This window comes from Zeugodacus cucurbitae, chromosome 5 (genome assembly GCF_028554725.1).
Source record: "Zeugodacus cucurbitae isolate PBARC_wt_2022May chromosome 5, idZeuCucr1.2, whole genome shotgun sequence".
Lineage (NCBI taxonomy): Eukaryota > Metazoa > Arthropoda > Insecta > Diptera > Tephritidae > Zeugodacus > Zeugodacus cucurbitae.
Window position 1 is genome coordinate 40669753 of NC_071670.1, and position 18404 is coordinate 40688156.

At 38.3% G+C, this 18404-nt stretch overlaps 4 protein-coding genes across 5 annotated transcripts; all 4 read left to right on the forward strand.

Annotated features, from left to right (window-relative positions):
- Positions 1 to 404: 404 nt before the first annotated feature.
- LOC105214679 (protein zntA) lies at positions 405 to 2340 on the forward strand. The gene is made up of 2 exons (XM_011188235.3): positions 405 to 624; positions 1230 to 2340. The coding sequence occupies exons 1-2, from the start codon at positions 564 to 566 to the stop codon at positions 2183 to 2185; spliced, it is 1017 nt and encodes a 338-aa protein (XP_011186537.2). The 5' UTR covers positions 405 to 563; the 3' UTR covers positions 2186 to 2340.
- A 667-nt stretch (positions 2341 to 3007) lies between these two features.
- Positions 3008 to 4353, forward strand: LOC105214680 (E3 ubiquitin-protein ligase Topors-like). 2 transcript variants are annotated; one of them, XM_011188236.2, is made up of 3 exons: positions 3008 to 3204; positions 3281 to 3582; positions 3660 to 4353. In XM_011188236.2, exons 1-3 carry the CDS (start codon positions 3132 to 3134, stop codon positions 4251 to 4253), a joined length of 969 nt encoding a protein of 322 aa, XP_011186538.2. In that variant the 5' UTR covers positions 3008 to 3131; the 3' UTR covers positions 4254 to 4353. The 2 variants fall into 2 exon arrangements, with proteins under 2 accessions (XP_011186538.2, XP_054087860.1); XM_054231885.1 differs by having other exon boundaries at positions 3014 to 3204; positions 3269 to 3582.
- A 4068-nt stretch (positions 4354 to 8421) lies between these two features.
- LOC105214681 (uncharacterized protein DDB_G0284459) lies at positions 8422 to 12854 on the forward strand. Its single transcript, XM_054231772.1, has 4 exons — positions 8422 to 8546; positions 8629 to 9608; positions 11823 to 11925; positions 12003 to 12854. The coding sequence occupies exons 1-4, from the start codon at positions 8489 to 8491 to the stop codon at positions 12782 to 12784; spliced, it is 1923 nt and encodes a 640-aa protein (XP_054087747.1). The 5' UTR covers positions 8422 to 8488; the 3' UTR covers positions 12785 to 12854.
- A 3484-nt stretch (positions 12855 to 16338) lies between these two features.
- On the forward strand, positions 16339 to 17476 carry LOC128922183 (uncharacterized). Its single transcript, XM_054231887.1, has 2 exons — positions 16339 to 16550; positions 16628 to 17476. The coding sequence occupies exons 1-2, from the start codon at positions 16487 to 16489 to the stop codon at positions 17404 to 17406; spliced, it is 843 nt and encodes a 280-aa protein (XP_054087862.1). The 5' UTR covers positions 16339 to 16486; the 3' UTR covers positions 17407 to 17476.
- Positions 17477 to 18404: the final 928 nt, after the last annotated feature.

Here is an 18404-nt window from a genome sequence, read left to right on the forward strand (position 1 = left end):
CCAGCACAAAGCGATACACATGTAGGCGCAGACGAACGCGTGCGCAAGTCACAACACAATTCATGATGTCAAACCGCTATCTGAGTTACATATCTGTGCTTTCTTTGGGGCATCTAAATTCATACATCTACATCATTAAAATGTGGCCAAGCAAATGAGTAAATAAGAATTCTACACTTATTATACCATATTTGTTTTACAACTCTTCAGCGGTTATTTGCCGACTTTTTTTTAGATTCTGGCTGCTATTCTTCATCTCTATGCTTCTTTACCTATTTTTTGCCAAATTTTTCTTTTTTATTTGTCGAACCTCTGCAGATAGTTTAATTTGGTTCTTTGACCATTCTTGGCCATTAGCTGTGTGTATTCTTTCACTACCGCTGGCGCGCAGCTGGGTTTTTGCATAAAAACGTAAAGCAATCAATGTGTTCTTTACAGTTCTGCGGGACATTGCTTACAATTAGGACACTTTTTCTTGGTAACGCGTTTGTTGTCTGATATTTATCATAAATTAAACGGATTGATTGATTGATCGGCACAGATCGATAGTACAGTACAACAGTATGTTGAAGGCAACAGTAAGTGTAGCAGTAGTGCTGCTCTTCGTGGCTTTGGCTTGTGCAGGTGCGTATCTGAGGCGGGGAAACCCAATTTTTCCTTACTTTGAACATTAATTACTGGACTTGAGACGTAAGAAGATATTGCAGAGTAAATAGGATCGACCACACAAATTCATATCACCAAAAACTGTCGGTAAAAAGGCTGAATTCGTAGTCAGATTTTTTAATTAATGAGATAAAAAATATTTTCGATAGCTCCAGATCTCCAAGTGTAAGAAAATAGGCACTAAGAGAAAGTGTTTGCGTCTATTTATAGGAACAGAGTTGACGATCTTGGTGTATAAAACGTCTTTTCAAAGTCTTTTTTTTTTCTTAGATATTGCTGTTTAGTCTGTCCTTTTAAAAGAATCCTTAAAGTAGAACAACATTTTAAACCCCATATATGAATATTCTGTTAAAGAATATGTATAGAGTGCTTTCAAGTCTCGTGTGTCTGAGTGTTGTTTTAAAAATATTTTCATGACATTATCAGAGTTTATCTGCAGTATACATATGAGGATGTAAAATTAGTAAGGTCCCTCACTAATAGGATAACGTAGGCATATGCCAGGCAGTTCTCGAAAAAATGTTTGATAGCACTCATTACAACATAATCCTAACTATCCTCAGATCCTCGCCAAGGACTGCAACAGCAAGTTGTACAGAGACAACTACGTTCCGGCGCTGCCGTCGCCTCACCAAACCATCCGTATCTCTTCCTCACCGTGCCACGTGCCAACGGCAATGGACATGAAGTGCAAGGCTTCAAAGTTGTCGAGCTTGAGGACGATGATGATGAAGAAGAATCTAAAACCAAAGTTGAAAACAACCAAGAAATTAATGATGGCGATGAGGATGATGATGACGACAATGTCAATGCAGCAAACGATGATGACGACGAAGATGAGGATGTTGTACGCAGCAATAATGTTGAAGTTAGCAACGATGATGAGGATGAGGACGTATTCGAGTATAACTCGAATGACGATGACGATGCGGATAATCAGAATGATGAAAACGATGTCACCAACAATTTGGTGTACCTGCGTTCGCGTGCACCACATACACCACGCCTGCGTAGCCAATTGAAAAATCAAGGTGCCATCATCAGCGCCGATGGTAATGGTGTCAATCAATTGAATGCACAACTCGTTTTGAAGAATGCCAAACCGACGAATATGATGGTGTCGCGCGAACATGCCGGTGCTATTATGGTGCCCGATGGAATTATCGAGATCGAAGGACAAAGTGTGGTGGACGAGAAGACGGGCAAGACTGCGCTGTTGGTGCCGCGTGCTGCGCTCGATGCCATACCAGATGGCAGCGTTGTCGCACTGATGGAACGTTCGGCGACCGATAGCGAAGAGGCACGTGCCAATCGGGTGTTAGTGCGTCGTCGTCGCAAGGGTTCGCGTCGCAATGTGGTGCGCCGTCGTGGCGGTAATCGTCGTCGTCGTGTTGGAGGCAATCGTCGTCGCCGTGTTAGCAACAAACGCAAGAATGTGCGCGTCTATCAAGTGGGTGGCGGTGCTAAACGTAGACGCGGTAATCGCCGTGTTGCACGTCCTGTAGTTGTACAGGGTTGATTTGAAGCGCTAATCGACAACACGTGAAATGTATTAGTATTATAGGTTAACTAAACTAAAAAACCAACGACAGCTTTCGATGCTACTTGAATTATGTATGTATGTCTACTGATGGCGAAAAAGAAACGGATTAAATAAAATATATGTATTGGAAATAAAGTGTGTTGTATTTTTACTTATTGTGGGCGAATATAGTATGTGGAAAATATAGTATGAGTAAATGAATAGACACATTGAATGAAATTGGGAAGAGAACGAAAAGTTAGTGGATAGATTATTTCGAAAATGAAGAATTGTATACAAAGACAGAACTATTAATGATATTAATCGTTATGCTCGTCAAAATGCACACGCTCGTCAATTTTCCTCTTCACTTCTTTCAATCCTGCTACGATCGTAGCTTCTGCGAAAGTTAAATGACGAACAAAAAACTTCAACTATTAATCAAGATCGCACCACTATCCATTGTCTTACACATGTATCATCGTTTCAAGTCCGCTTTTTGCTTCGAAGCCAACCATTTCTTTCTTTTTGCCTAAATTTCACCGCTTGTGATCATAAATTTTGCATTCAACTGTCAAAGCCATACTTTTCTCCGCATTGGACGGTAACAACTAAATATTTAGAGAAAACGATTAGTGTGCTCGACGAAAGTCTTGGCTTAGGCGGTTAGCGGTATATGATAATATCATGGCGTACAGCCAGCAACGCACCAACAAGATTAGTCATGTAAAAAAGTGATGTTCAAATTGAAATTTATTTAGCTTATAGCTGATATCGCTGACGTTTCAATATACATATGTAATGCATACTTTTACAAATGGCGATATAAGAGCGTAAGCAGCGCGTCTGTGGTTCGCATAACGTCTTGGCAACTAAACGCGTGCTGAAGTCCCGAAAGCAAATACGCCACTTAATTTATTAACTTTTTTGTTGTAAACACACAATGGCCACGTCCAAATTGTGTGTTTTATTGGCGCTCCTATGCGCCGTCGCGTTGCTTGGCAGCGTCACAGCTGGTACGTACTACCTACTTCTTAAGTGAAAGCAACAGAACTATATTAATTTCGTATTCTAACTCAGACGACCTTTTAGAGAGAACTTTCTCCGATGATGCTGTTGTTGAGGCGCGAAATGTTGAAGTCGCAGTCGACCTACCTCAGCCTGAGGCTGATAAGGTCCTTAGTGACCCATTACCAGTTAAATCCGAATTGTCTGAAAGTCCCGCAATTTTGCCTGTAGAGGTGGAAGATAAGACAGATGAGGAGGAACAAGGTAAGCCAGCCGGTGATGCGGATGTGGCTGAAGGTGAGAATGCTGCTATCGGCGCTGAGGATAGTAAAACGGAAAATCTGGAACTCGCAATGAATGCCGAGATTTTGGAAAAACCAGAAATGGTGCGTTAACCACAATACAAATCACGGTTTTTTTTCTATAAAACTTATTTGCAACAATATGTATCACTATATCGCAGGCCCGCCTAGCGCGTCATCTTAGAAGCTTCCACAACTATCAGGTGTATCGCGCTCAAAAAGCTGCCGGTTTACAACGCGCTGCCAACAGCATTGACGATGCGGAAGAAGATGATGGCGTAGAGCCCGAAGAACGCGCTGTACGTCGTCGTAAGCGTATACGTAAGCGTAAGACCAACAACAATGTACGTCGCACACATCACAGAAAGAATATCGCCAATCGTCAGAATAGTGCCAAACGTCAGAACCAACGCGTCCAGTCAGTACGTCGGCGAAATATGAAGAACGCAGCAGTGCGTCGTCGTCGTGTCAACAACGGTGGCAATACCCGTCGTGGTAGCAGCAAAAAGAAGCAGAGAAAGTCTTCGAGCGCCAATAAGAAGCGCCGTTCATCGAAAAAAGGTTCACGTAAAACCAAACGCAAATCATCACTGAAGAAACGCAACAAGAATAACTACAATAGCGGTCGGCAGCATTTCGAGGACGAGCAGGATCTTAACACCGCCCAATTGCAATCGGTGAACAGCGTGCCACAGATGATCGTCATTCTGGATGGTGATAAGGCTGAAACTGCAATTGTCGGTCAAGCTGCCTGAAACTGATAAATTCGTTTGAAAATGTATATTTTAAGTATTTAAATATCACGTTTAATGTATGCTATTTATTTTCGATTTAATAAACTATGTTTAAGAAAAGTCTTGCAAACTAGTGTAGTTTTTGTTAAAGAAACCCCGTTTGACCACAGAAATAATTACGATTTTCCTGTAGGCAGTCACTTTATAATAAATTGTACATATAAGCAGTTTTCTTGAAAATGAACGGAGTTTTCTTCTCATTACTTACATTTGCAAACTTGAGTGACCTGTCATTTCGGCATTATGCGCTCAAAACACTTAAAGCTTTATCAGAGGCATAAGTCACTTTGGAAGGACTATGTTTTCTCTATTATAACCGGCTCTACCTAACTAACCTACATATATACGCTATCTAAAAATGTATTTCAACATTTTTTAAAGATTTTCAAAGTTTTTTGTTAACTTGTCATCTGAATAATCAGAAAGCTATAACTAACCACAGAAAGGAACTTCTTATTTGATAATTACTAATTAATTTAATATTGATACTGGCGAAGTTTAAATTTTAACCATAATTATGGTCGAAATACAACTAGAAAGGCAGATCGAAAACCATTTAATTTTATATACGAATATGGGAGTGGGATAACTCATTTTAAGTATCCGAATAAAATATAAACACTCAATTTGATTAAAACATCTTACAAATTATAAAGTAATGATATAATATCCAACAGAAGACGATTAGTATTACACTTAATATATGAGTTCGGTTGTTACCGAACATCTTATACTCTCGAAATTTATTTATTTAATTAAAATTAATATTTTAAATACACAGTTTGACAAAGATATTCGTCATATACATATATGGTATAAAGTCCATTGAAAGTTTGAAAACCCTAACTTTACGTATATGGGCGCTAGTATTTTTGGCACGTAGACATATTATTAGAAGAAAAATATTCCCTACAAATTTCTTCAAAATATCTATATTTTCGGCAAAAAAAAAGATTACAAGCACTGATTACATGTTCGATATAAGGGCCTTGAAAACGTATAATCCGATTATGGCGATTTTTAGAAAGAGGGTGCCACACTATAAAGTTATTTGTACAAAATTATTTTCCGATATCTTCACTAGTGCTTACTTTATATATTGTAAAGTAAACGATACAGATCGACTTCAAACCGAATTTGGCCTATTTTCACAACATATCATTGGAATGCAAGGAAAATATTACAAACCGATTTTCGCTGAAATTGGTCGAGTAGTTTCGGAGATATGGTTTTTGACCCATAAGTAGGCGAAACCACGCCCATTTTAAATTTTGTATACCAATTTGAATGCATGTACCTTTTCTATGATGAAATTTAAGTTTTCTGGTGTTTTTTCTTGCAGAATTAAAGCATTTTTATTGGTTTTCAACATAACTTTTTTATGGGAGGTGGGCGTGATTATAATCCGATTTCCTCCATTTTTGGATTGTATAAGGTAGTACCTAAAAGGAACGACTGAAGAGAGTTTGGTTAATATAGCTTTAGTAGTTACAAGATATGTACAAAAAACCTATTTTGGGACTGGGACTGATCAGTGTAACTCTGCAAATTAACACATTTTTTTTTTTAATGAAAAGCGTTGCATATCAGATTGTTTCATTATTATTAAGTAAAATCAATAGATAGAATAGTGGGTGGAATTTGTCATTAGATATACATATGAGGTATTTTTAGCTCGCGGCTACATTAGTATCATATTTGCAAAACAAATTGGCTGATATTATTTGCAGAATTATGTCCGGAATTTACTTTGAATTTCTCCATTCGGCAACTGGGGGCTTGAAAAAATATATTCAAATTTCGATCATTTTGAGATTATGGTAGAGATTATGGTTATTTAGATCTTTTCATCTATGTAAAGTGATTTATTTATTGTAAAGAGCAAAAACCTACTGAGTGGTTGATGAAGTCTGAAATCCATTCTAAAAGAATATGTTGCCTTGTCTTTGTTCACATTTGTATATTAGGATGTTTGATATAAAGTCTTCTTCGTCATGTTAACTGTTCTGAAACTTATCGGACTTATAGACTTAAATATAAACTTTATATAATGTTTATCGTTTATACGGAAAGTCGAGTATCCCGAACTCCGTTTGGTCGTCATTATACTACATATATAAGTTTAGGAAGCAGAAAATTAAATATTCACGTAAATTTATCAATATTATCAATATAAGTGCCTTACCGCAAGTATTTATTAAAGTATCTCTTAAACTGATTGATATAAGATAGATGAATCAAGTAAGGAAAGGCTAAGTTCGGGTGCAACCGAACATTTTATACACACAAATTAAGTCATATAGTTTTATTAAGATAACAAACAATTGACATATACATTCGGCAAAAAGTCCACTAGAATAACGAAAATCGTCATATATAGTATATATAATATATATATATATATCAACCAATTTCACCCATTTTCACCACTAAGGTACACTATTACTAGGACTATATGCTCACTTAATTTGAAAATTATTCCCTCTTAGAAACTTAGTTCTTCATGTTCGATATCCGGGGCATAGAAAAATTATAATCCAATTTCGACAAATTTTCCACAAGTGATGCCACAGATCATATACAGTATTTGTGTAAAGTTTTTTTCCGCTATCTTCATTGGTTCCCAATATATATATATGTATTATAAAAAGAACGAATCAGTTGGAATTGAAAATTGGGTTATATGTAAATTAGGCGTGGTTGTGAACCGATTTCGCCCATTTCAGGGTGTCAAGAAAATATTATGTACCGAATCTCATTGAAATCAAGTAGTTTCTGAGATATGGGTTTTGACCCTCTCTTAGCAACTTTGTTGCGAGAGTATAAAAACCTGAAAGACAGAATTCGTCATATTTTGGATCTGTGAGACATAGTAAATATTTTTTCGGATATTTTGTTGATATAGGGGGTGTGTGATATAGAAATTATTATTTTTTTTTTGCATATGTCTGGATTTATGCTTCAGATAGTTATGGCTTGTTTAGTAGTTTTTCACTATGCTGTTTTAATAAATGTGGGCCTGACAATGTTCATATTAAACCTCTTAAAGGGACAACGTAGCGTCGTCTGTGCAAAATTTCAAAACCACACGTGCCGGTCTTGCTCTGTGACCTTCTTGTCATTTGAGTTCCATGCCATAATTGGCTGCCCGGTAGCATAATTACAGACCCGGTAGGTTGACAAACAGATTGCCGTCGCTAAATCAATTATTCACTTAATTACAACTACTACTACTGTGTGGTTTCATATTACAACAACAGACATGTGAATGTCTGAAGTCACACTATATAGACTAACTTTTACTTTCCAATTATTATTTTAAATGGTTTTCTGCGATTTTTCAATGAAACGCTTTTCCGTTCCGTTAGCCGGTGCATAAGTGAGTGAATATCGCACTTCTGATCGCATGTTCGATTCCCACAGTAAGAAAATAACAAAATAAACATAAAGTACGAACAATTTCTCGCTTAGACGAGTCTTCTCGTAAAGAAACAGAAAAGAAATAGTAATTTGTAGGTGGCTCAAACCTTGTGGCGTTCTACATTTATAGCATTAATCAGTATGGTTGAAAGCAAAACGATCTCTACATTATGCTTTGCATCGTACATATATTTTAGCGAAGTGTTGATTTCTTCTGCTACGCTTTGATCACTGCGGCAATTTTGCACTCTCGAATGGTACGCTGTAATTAAAGCAAATTGTTAGAAATAATTTGTGTGCATATTGGCGCGATAACTGTAAATGAAATTCTTGAATTGCCGCTAATTTTATTTTGGAGTAAAGCAGCAGCTAGACAAACAACGCAGCGCTGTTTCGTGCTTACATTCGAAGATAAATGCTCGCAGAAAAAATGCTATTAATCTGAAAAATTCATAGAATTCAGATCGGCAGATGAGATGATTAATAGTTTTTGCATTTACGAAGTTCATGACCAATATTTTTACAAACTAGCACTATTATTTAGGCTTTCGACTCTCACTGCTTTTGCCGTATGGAGAAATTACATTTAATTATTCAGCCTCGAGGTAACCCGTTAAAATGCGTAATTTCAATTTTCTAATTATCGGGCATTGCAGCCAGTACAATTAGACGTCTAGTTTGGCAATTTTCAGTTTTTGCTATATAAATTCTTTGGGAACGTTTTTCAAATCAGTATATTGTGAACTTTCAATATTCGAAGTCAAGTTAACGGAACAATGCGTTTACTCGAACTAGCCCTTGTGCTAGTGTTTTTCCTGACTCTACAATTCGCAGGTAAGCTAATCACATACAATTTGCCCACACTGTGAAGACATCCTGGTGAATTTATTGCAATTTTGTGGTTAACATTAAACAGATGCTGCAAATGGACGTCAATCCATTGCGTCAGTGGGACGTTATGAGAACGTGAAGCCTGAAGGTCGTTTCACCAGTAAATTTTTGAATCAACTGAATACTTTGAAGGGTGATACAACGACAACTACGGTACTACCGGATACCGACACTACGACAGTGACGTCACCGGACGATACAACTTCCCCTACTTATCCAGATTCAAGCTATCCGGACTCGACTTATCCGGATACAAGTTATCCAGACTCCACTTATTCAGGTTTAACAACTCCAGACACAACTTACCCTGATACAAATTCGTTAAGTCCGAGTTTAACGTATCCAGATCTCGGCGATGAACCGATTATTGTACCTGATAACTCATCTTTCAGAACATACAAAGTTAACAGAAATAAAATCGATAACGACAATGATGAAATGATTAAGGGTCAAAAGACACACAAAAAAAAGAATAGTAAACTTGAACAAGAGTACTATAATGATGACGATGTTGATGATGATGATGATGATGAAGATGCTGATGATGGCGAAGATGACCGTAACGATGATGGTGAATATAATGCACTGGACAGCGCTGAAGATGATGCTTCCGAAGAGCGTAGTTTACGGCACCATGGTAATCATGAAGAATTAGGACGTGCTGCTCGCGCTCGTCCCAGCCAGTGGCAGTTACGTCAGATGCGTCGACGCAATCAACGTATTCGTCAACTGCAACGTCAACGAACGCAAATACGTCGCCGACGTCTGAGGCGTCGTCAACTGGCTGCTAAACGCCGCTCCAAATTGAAGCGTCGTCGTGCCATACTACGCCGTCGTCGTCGTCAACAGAAATTGAGATCTTCACGTAGACGTAAGCAAATGAAACGTCGCCGTTTACAACGAAGACGCAAGCAAGTTCGACGACAGAAAGCTAGCAATAACCGTCGCTTGAGACGTTTCCGTAAGAGACGTGGTTCCAACAGGAGACGTATTGTACGTTTAAATGTCTAAAAGTTAACAAATCGCAATGAAACATGATTTAAGAATGAAGCATTATTAATGGTACACAAATAAAAGAAATATAAAAAGATATATAATTTCTAAAGAATTTACTATGTACATATGTACGAATGAAGTTTGTCTCACCGGCGCTTAATGGTTCCACCTACAACAAATCCGTGCGTTAGGATATCTGGAAAGGTTTGATGGTTTTTGAGAGTTTTGTTTGCAAAAGAGGTTGGTCTTGGGGTTTGTTCTTGCACGTGTTCGAAACACCGTCGTTGGGAAGGAATTTTAAAAGGAATCATAAAAAAGCACAATAACCGCAAAAACAAAAATTTCTGAAAAGGCGAGGTCGATCCTTTTAAGTGTGGAGAACAAAAAATTAAAGAAATTAATTAATAATATGGACTAAATACAAATAAATAAAAATAAATATATTACGGGACACAGTAGGAAGACGTTTAAATAGCCCACAACTTCTTGGAAGCCTGAGTGGAAAAATGCCAAGCCTGCCAAAAAGCCACATCCATGTGTGGCTGTGAATTGATTAATTACAAATCAATAGAATGAGTTGTGATAGAAAATGTATTGTTCATCGTCCCAAAAAACGACAATAAAACATACAGACGCAAAATTTTATGAAATTGAGTGCTCTTGCCTGGCACAGAGGTGGCCCAATTTTTCGAATAAATGGGAGAATCGGTCGGTTTTAATATTTAAACATATTAAGAAACGAAATGGAAACATTTATTTCTAATTGATTGCCACTCCGATGGACTTCTATGCAGGATAACGACCTTAAGCCCACAATAAGCGACTCAAAGTATTGGTTTATGACAAAATAAATAATGGTTTTGGATTGATCAATGCATAGTTCTGACCTGAATCCAATAGAAAACTCATGAAGCGATGTGAAACTTAAAAATTCTGCTGGAATTACAAGAATTTTGAGATCATGAAGTTTGTAGAAAGCTAAGAAGAGGTAAAAAATATGACCACTATCGAGGTAACTGTTGATTGAATGATGATTTTTCATAAGAAAAAGTCATTACAAATTGCTATAATACATATAAGCAAGTAAGGAATATAGTTTTGTTTTTCAAAATCGAAAATGAATCCTCTGTAAATACTCGAGCGTATCTACTACCTACGTTTTGTCGGCGAACTTGCGTTTCATGGATGGTCAGGTATAAATCTAGTTCCGTTCTGATTACATAGACTCACCAGTCATTGGAACGGGTTATACATAGATAACAAGTGTTGGGCCTACAACTTTGTTTCCGCTGTTTTTTTTTTTTGTGTGTAAATTTAAGGATTTTTTACTCAGCCTCACCGCCTCCGCCACACTTTTCTTGGAATTAAAAAAGAAAAGCAAAATTTGTTCGCAAATGTCGAGAATTCGGCTCAAAAAGTGACATTTTCAGTTTGGGATGCAAACAGATCTCTACAAAATTTTGTTGGGTTAATGTTGACACAATGATCGATATAAAATATCGATATAAAAAAAATCGATTTAATCTACCAGTGCTTTACCCTAGAGACATCAATTAGAAGTTGACAGCAATCTAAAGGTCACTTACTTTATAATACAACATTGAAAACTATGTAAGAAAACTAGAGATAGCCTATATGTTGACATGGCAACTAAGGAATATATGTCTATGTATATACATACGAACATTTTGTATGCTAAATATACAGTATATACAACCTTATGCTATTTATATATTCATATACGAGTATATGCATCTAAATTCTATCCACATTGTTAGTGTAATATAAGGAGAAAAAATAAACGCTGCCTACCGCTATGTAAATTGCTTTCCTTTAGGCCTTAGGCTACGATTAATCGAATGTTTAAATTTGCCATTTTTTTGCGATTTATGTAAATTAACTTACAACGTTCTGTAAATGTAAATGTAGCTAAACGAGTGCTGGCTACGCCTATAGCGGTTGTTGTAAATTTCTAAACAGCCTAGTGATGATAATTTATATTGTTGTTGTTTATCTGTGAAGAAAACATAATTTAGGAATTTAGGCTTAATTTGTTAGGCTGTTTTTGCCATGGTTCATCATATAAATATTGCGTTTGCCAGGCTTAACGATCAGTGAGCTCCAAACACTTGGAGTAACAGAATATTACAGAGAAAAGCAAACAACTTCTTTATAAATTAATATTCTCCTAATTAGGAACGCATCACTGAGGTGTCCTCTTAGATAGGAGTAACGGTTTACGCAATTAAGTTAACCACCACCATGTATTTGTTCAAAATTACACTCTTGGTGCTCGGCTTAGCCGCCGTGACGCTGCCAGCAACAGGTAAGAAATAACGCTACACAACGTCCCGCAATGGAAATGGAAATATCACCAATTTCTTTTGTGCTTGTCTTACATAGGTAAGCAGATTCCTGAATCTGGTGCCGACCAAAAATATCAGTTGTTCAATAAACAACGAGCACATGCCGGAAGACGTGCTAATGAAGATGTCGGCAGTGGACGTGTAATCTCACAGGATCTTATTAATAGGATCGCTGCACTGAAGAATCCCACTTCTACCACCACTTCGGTTATTACATCGACAACATCTTTTGAACCATCTACTCCCACAACAACAACTGTTACTCTTATACCAACGGGAACAGCACCAATATCACCACCACCACCACCTCCGCCGCCACCACCACCACCACCACCACCTCCACCACCGCCACCACCAGCGAATGAAGAACCAGGCCCCTCTCCACCCGCTACCCGAAAGCGTGTACGAGTTTACTCCAATTTCAATGAGGATTTCGAAAATGAAGATGACGATTTCGTCTTGGCATTGCACCAACCCAATAGGAATTTCATTGACAATTACGAACAGGAGGAAGAAAGCGAAAATGTCCATGTTGCCGCCATCGAAGATGACTCCGCTGAGGAGGCAGGTCGCGCAGCACGTGCTCGCCCATCGAATTGGCGTCGCCGTCAGGCGCAACGTCGCCTACAACGTCAACGTCAACGCCAGCGAAAACTAAACAGACGTCGTCGCCAGGCTATGGTTAAGGCACGTCGTCAACAACGCCGTCGTCAACAGCAACGCCAACAGGTTAAGAAGCAGCATCGTCGTCATCGTCGTGGCGGCAAAAAGTCGCGTCGCTCCAACAAACGTAGACGCATTGTACGAGTAAAGGTTTAAAAATCAGCCCTCGACATGTAACACAACGGATAATGCAAGTGAAATAAAGAAACAAACAATTTGAATAGTATATATAGAGATCATTATTTTTATAACTCAACTATCAATAGTTCTATCAGATCTGATCTGGCGGATACACTTCTCCTACTTATCCAGATTCAAACCATCCGCATAAAACTTATCCGGATTCCACTTATTCAGGTTTAACAACTCCAGACACGATTTACCTTGATACAAATTCGTTAAGTCCGAGTTTGACGTATCCAGACCTCGACGATGAACCCATTATTATTCTTTCAGAACATACAAAATTAATAGAAATAAAATCGATAACGACAATGATGAAATGATTAACTTGAACAAGATTACTATAATGATGGCGGCGAAGATGACCGTAACGATGACCGTGAAGAGCGTAATTTACGGCACCATGTAATCATGAAGAACTAAGACGTGCTACTCGCGCTCGTCCCAGCCAGTGGCAGTTACGTCAGATGCGTCGACGCAATCAACGTCTTCGTCAACAGCAACGCCAACGTACGCAAGTACGTCGCCGACGTCTGAGGCGTCGTCAACTGACTGCTAAACGCCGCTCCAAATTGAAGCGTCTTCGTGCCATAGATACTACGCCGTCGTCGTCGTCAACAGAGACATTGAGAACTTCATTTAGACGTAAGCAAATGAAACGTCGCCGCTTACAACGAAGACGCAAGCAAGTTCGACGACAGAAAACTAACAATAACCGTCGATATTTCTAAAGAATTTACTATGTACTTATGTACGACTGAAGTATCTCGTATTCGCTATACACTTTTGTTACTTTTATCTCGTGCTCACTCTGTGGATGTAGCACATCCGAATATTAAGAATAACGCACTAATCAGTTCGATATGTAACTGAAATGTGTTTCTGCTTGAAACAAGAGAATAGTCATATCAACAACAAGGGATACAAAAAGGTCTTACAGCTCCTCCGGCCAGACAAAAAAGCAAAGTCGTCCTCGAGCTTTATGCAAGGGACAAGTTTAAAATCACTTGCAATAGAGAATTGGTCGGTAGAGGCATAAAAAAAAGTTGTCTTACACCTTTGCTTAGTGTTTAGTCGCGCTTCTGTTTCGCGTTCTGTAGTGGATTACTACCAAATGGAATGAGCTTTAGGATATCTGGAAAGGTCTGATGGTTTTTTGAGAGTTTTTTTTTTTGTTTTGCAGAATATATTGGTCCTGGAGGTTTGTTCTTGTACATATTTGCACCACCGTCGTTTTTTCGGGGTGCAATGGTGACTCATGTAGTAAGTGTGGATTGCTGCTTGTCTAATAACGCAAAGCCATGCAGCCAGAAATGAGTCTCATTGCTGATTATTCGATGAATTCGGATCATTTTCAAGTTGTTGTTCAGCCCAATTCACGAACATTCAAGCGGCTTCAGTTCTTGTTTCAATTTGGTATTGTAAGGATGTAGGCCAAGATCTTTTCACAAAATTCGGCACAACTACATTATAGAATGCCCAACGCTTGAGAACGACAGGTGACAGACTGATTTGCGTCTTCCTTAATTAAATTCGCTAGCGGCAGCAATATTCTCTAATTTTGTACTGTGCCAGTGGATTGAAATTTTTCCACTAGGCGCTCAGTTGTTGATCTTATAGGACGATTATGATGACCATAAATTTCATGTTTGCCATGATAAAATGGCAAACGTCGTTTGCTGTCCCTATTGGTCTACTTTTGTGGCGTCCCTTATTGAAAACCCCATTATATTTTGAACAAAAAATAAAAAAAAATTTACTTATTACTAGGAAATGATGAAAATATGACTATGAGAAATATGAAAAAATCATTAGATACATATTGCTACAATACAATACAGTTTTGTTTTCCAAAAACGAAAATGAAGTCTCAGTGAATGCTCGACCATATCTACTACCTACGTTTTGAAGGCGAACTTGCGTTTCATGGTTGGACAGGTAAAAATCTAGTTCCGTTCGGATTACGTAGATTACAAGTATTTCAACCATTTTTTCATAAAATCTGGCAAATAGAATCATAAGTGTAAAGATAATTTTACATTACTTTCAGTAGCAGTATAAGGCAAGCAATGACTTCTACATTTTCTCATAGGTGTTTGGTCTGACTCCATAAAAGCCTCCTTATCTCATCCTTGGCAGGGAGAGAGGCATTTAGGTGCAGAACCATGTACATATCTTTTTGAAAAAAAAGATCGAATACCGATCAAAGTATTTATCTAAACGCTTTAAAGTTGACAGCAATCTAAATGTAACGTACTTTATAACACAATACTAAAAGATATGTAAGAAAACTAGAGATCGCCTATATGTTGACTTGGCAACTAAAGAATATATGTCTATATGCATACATAGGAACGTTTTGTGTGTTCCGCCTTTTTGTCTTCGCGCTATTTTAAAGTTTTCATTCGTTTAAGGCAAATCCGCTAGAGAAACGTTCCGTGAGATTAATGGTGTTTTGTGAGATGGTACTCCTTCACTTCGAACTGCGGAGGAATGGTTTCGACGATTCAGATCGGGTGAAAACGACACCATGGATAAGCCAGCCGGCGGAAGACCTGTGACGACGAATACCGATCAAATCATGGAAAACATCGAGTTAGACTGATATGTGGCATCTCGTAACATCGCCCAGGAGATGGAAGTTAGTCACCAAACCATTTTAAACTATCTGCAGAAGGCTGGATACACAAAAAAACATGACGTTTGGATGTCGCATGATTTGACGCAAAAAAACCTTCTGGACCAAATCAAGGCCTGCGATATGCTGCTGAAACGGAACGAACTCGACCCATCTTTGAAGTGGATGGTGACTGGCGACATGAAATGGATCATATACGACAATATCAAGCGAAAACGGTCGTGGTCGAAGGCCGGTGAATCGTCCCAAATATTGGCCAAGCCGGGATTAACGGCCAGGAAGGTTTTGCTGGGCCTCAAAAGAGGTTTTTGAAAGTGGCTGTCCGAGTTATTCGCAAATAAGGAGGGGGCTTCTACGATGGGGTATTATGAAGTAGCCGTCTAGAAGGAAACAGATTATCAAAGGTAACGGCTCATATCTGAACTAAATCCGGTCACTGTAACACTTTTTATAAAGCATTGAAGAAAGAGCAAAAAAGCGGAAAGGAGATATTTCCAACCTAGTATATTCATATACTAGTATGTGCGTCTAAATTCTATTCACATTCTTAGTGTAATATAACGGGAAAGAATAAACGTTGCCTATCGCTATGTAAATTGCTTTCTTTTAGGCCTATATATAGGCTACGATTAACCGACTGTTTAAATTTGCCATTTTTATGCGATTTATGTAAATTAACTTACAATAAATGTTTATGTAAATGTAAATGTAGCTAAACGAGTGCTGGCTACGCCTATAGTGGTTATTGTAAATTTCTAAACAGCCTATTGATGATAATTTATATTGTTGTTGTTTATCTGTGAAGAGAACAGAATTTAGGCTTAATTTGATAGGCCTGTTTTGCCATGGTTCAACATATAAATGTTGCGTTTGTCAAGTTTATCGATCAGTGAGCTCCAAACACTTGGAGTAACAGAATATTACAGAGAAAATCAAACAATTTCTTTATAAGTTAATATTCTCCTAATTAGGAACGCATCACTGAGGTGTCCTCTTAGATAGGAGTAACGGTTTACGCAATTAAGTTAATCACCACCATGTATTTGTTCAAAATTGCACTCTTGGTGCTCGGCTTAGCCGCCGTGACGCTGCCAGCAACAGGTAAGAAATAACGCTACACAACGTCCCGCATTGGAAATGGAAATATCACCAATTTCTTTTGTGCTTGTCTTACAAAGGTAAGCAGATTCCTGAATCTGGTGCCGACCAAAAATATCAGTTGTTCAATAAACAACGAGCACATGCCGGAAGACGTGCTAATGAAGATGTCGGCAGTGGACGTGTAATCTCACAGGATCTTATTAATAGGATCGCTGCACTGAAGAATCCCACTTCTACCACCACTTCGGTTATTACATCGACAACATCTTTTGAACCATCTACTCCCACAACAACAACTGTTACTCTTATACCAACGGGAACAGCACCAATATCACCACCACCACCACCTCCGCCGCCACCACCACCACCACCACCTCCACCACCGCCACCACCAGCGAATGAAGAACCAGGCCCCTCTCCACCCGCTACCCGAAAGCGTGTACGAGTTTACTCCAATTTCAATGAGGATTTCGAAAATGAAGATGACGATTTCGTCTTGGCATTGCACCAACCCAATAGGAATTTCATTGACAATTACGAACAGGAGGAAGAAAGCGAAAATGTCCATGTTGCCGCCATCGAAGATGACTCCGCTGAGGAGGCAGGTCGCGCAGCACGTGCTCGCCCATCGAATTGGCGTCGCCGTCAGGCGCAACGTCGCCTACAACGTCAACGTCAACGCCAGCGAAAACTAAACAGACGTCGTCGCCAGGCTATGGTTAAGGCACGTCGTCAACAACGCCGTCGTCAACAGCAACGCCAACAGGTTAAGAAGCAGCAGCGTCGTCATCGTCGTGTCGGCAAAAAGTCGCGTCGCTCCCACAAACGTAGACGCATTGTACGAGTAAAGGTTTAAAAATCAGCCCTCGACATGTAACACAACGGATAATGCAAGTGAAATAAAGAAACAAACAATTTGAATAGTATATATAGAGCTCATTATTTTTATAACTCAGCTATCAATAGATCTTTGGCCTGTTCATAGTTCGTCTTTAATTACTACGCTATTCCCATTTGGTAGGTTTCCGAAAATAGTGTATACTACTAGTTCTGAAGCGTTAGTAGAGAGTAGCCAATCGAACATACTATACCAGCCGCTCCTCTGACGCTTGGGCGCTTCTGTGTTGGAGAAATACTTCAAAACGGGATATAAAATAATTTCTTACATCCTACTTTTTCTTCTAAAGCGTCCATAAAATATAGACAATTATTATTTATTTCAAATCTTGTATCGAAGACAAGAAAAGTTAACAATTGCTACGTTGTCGCCAAAATATCGACACACTTTTAGACAAAACTGTAACTTATTGAACACATTCAAAGCATTTGTATGTGATCGAAATTAGAATCTAGTATTATTGTTATTGTGATATTGACAGACAAAAATATAGCCGTGTTGACAGTCCTGGGATGCATTTCGGTTACGTATACTTGACTTGGACTGTGTCCAGTGTTCACTCATCATCTCTAGTTAATATCTCGAAAGAAAAAAGAATGCAGAAATTAATATTGATGGTATTTAGTCAGAAAGGCAGTGAAATTTTTTGCGGTCACACTGTTACACGCCTTTTTTAAATGCCGTTAGAAGTAATGGGAAGAACTCCAAAAGCTTACAGTATTTTTATTTTTAGCTTAATACTTCTCGTTATGCAAAATAATAAAAAAATAAAACACAAATTTTATTGGCACATTTAAAATTTAAGCATGATATTTCGCATTATGTTTTGCCCAAGTTCATCAGCAGACGATCACCGTCATGCAAATTTTATGTAAATTGTTTACTTCTTCCACTAAAAAATTGCTACTAACATGTAGCTTATAGTTAGTATCTATGTTTTGCAAATTTCTGCGTTT

Coding starts and splice junctions, on each gene's coding strand:
- LOC105214679 (XM_011188235.3), top strand. CDS start 564: ATGTTGAAGGCAACAGTAAGTGTAGCAGTAGTGCTGCTCTTCGTGGCT. Junction 625..1,229: donor CGTGGCTTTGGCTTGTGCAG/GTGCGTATCTGA, acceptor AACTATCCTCAG/ATCCTCGCCAAGGACTGCAA.
- LOC105214680 (XM_054231885.1), top strand. CDS start 3,132: ATGGCCACGTCCAAATTGTGTGTTTTATTGGCGCTCCTATGCGCCGTC. Junction 3,205..3,268: donor GCTTGGCAGCGTCACAGCTG/GTACGTACTACC, acceptor ATTCTAACTCAG/ACGACCTTTTAGAGAGAACT. Junction 3,583..3,659: donor TTTTGGAAAAACCAGAAATG/GTGCGTTAACCA, acceptor ACTATATCGCAG/GCCCGCCTAGCGCGTCATCT.
- LOC105214681 (XM_054231772.1), top strand. CDS start 8,489: ATGCGTTTACTCGAACTAGCCCTTGTGCTAGTGTTTTTCCTGACTCTA. Junction 8,547..8,628: donor CCTGACTCTACAATTCGCAG/GTAAGCTAATCA, acceptor AACATTAAACAG/ATGCTGCAAATGGACGTCAA. Junction 11,926..12,002: donor CGTGACGCTGCCAGCAACAG/GTAAGAAATAAC, acceptor TGTCTTACATAG/GTAAGCAGATTCCTGAATCT.
- LOC128922183 (XM_054231887.1), top strand. CDS start 16,487: ATGTATTTGTTCAAAATTGCACTCTTGGTGCTCGGCTTAGCCGCCGTG. Junction 16,551..16,627: donor CGTGACGCTGCCAGCAACAG/GTAAGAAATAAC, acceptor TGTCTTACAAAG/GTAAGCAGATTCCTGAATCT.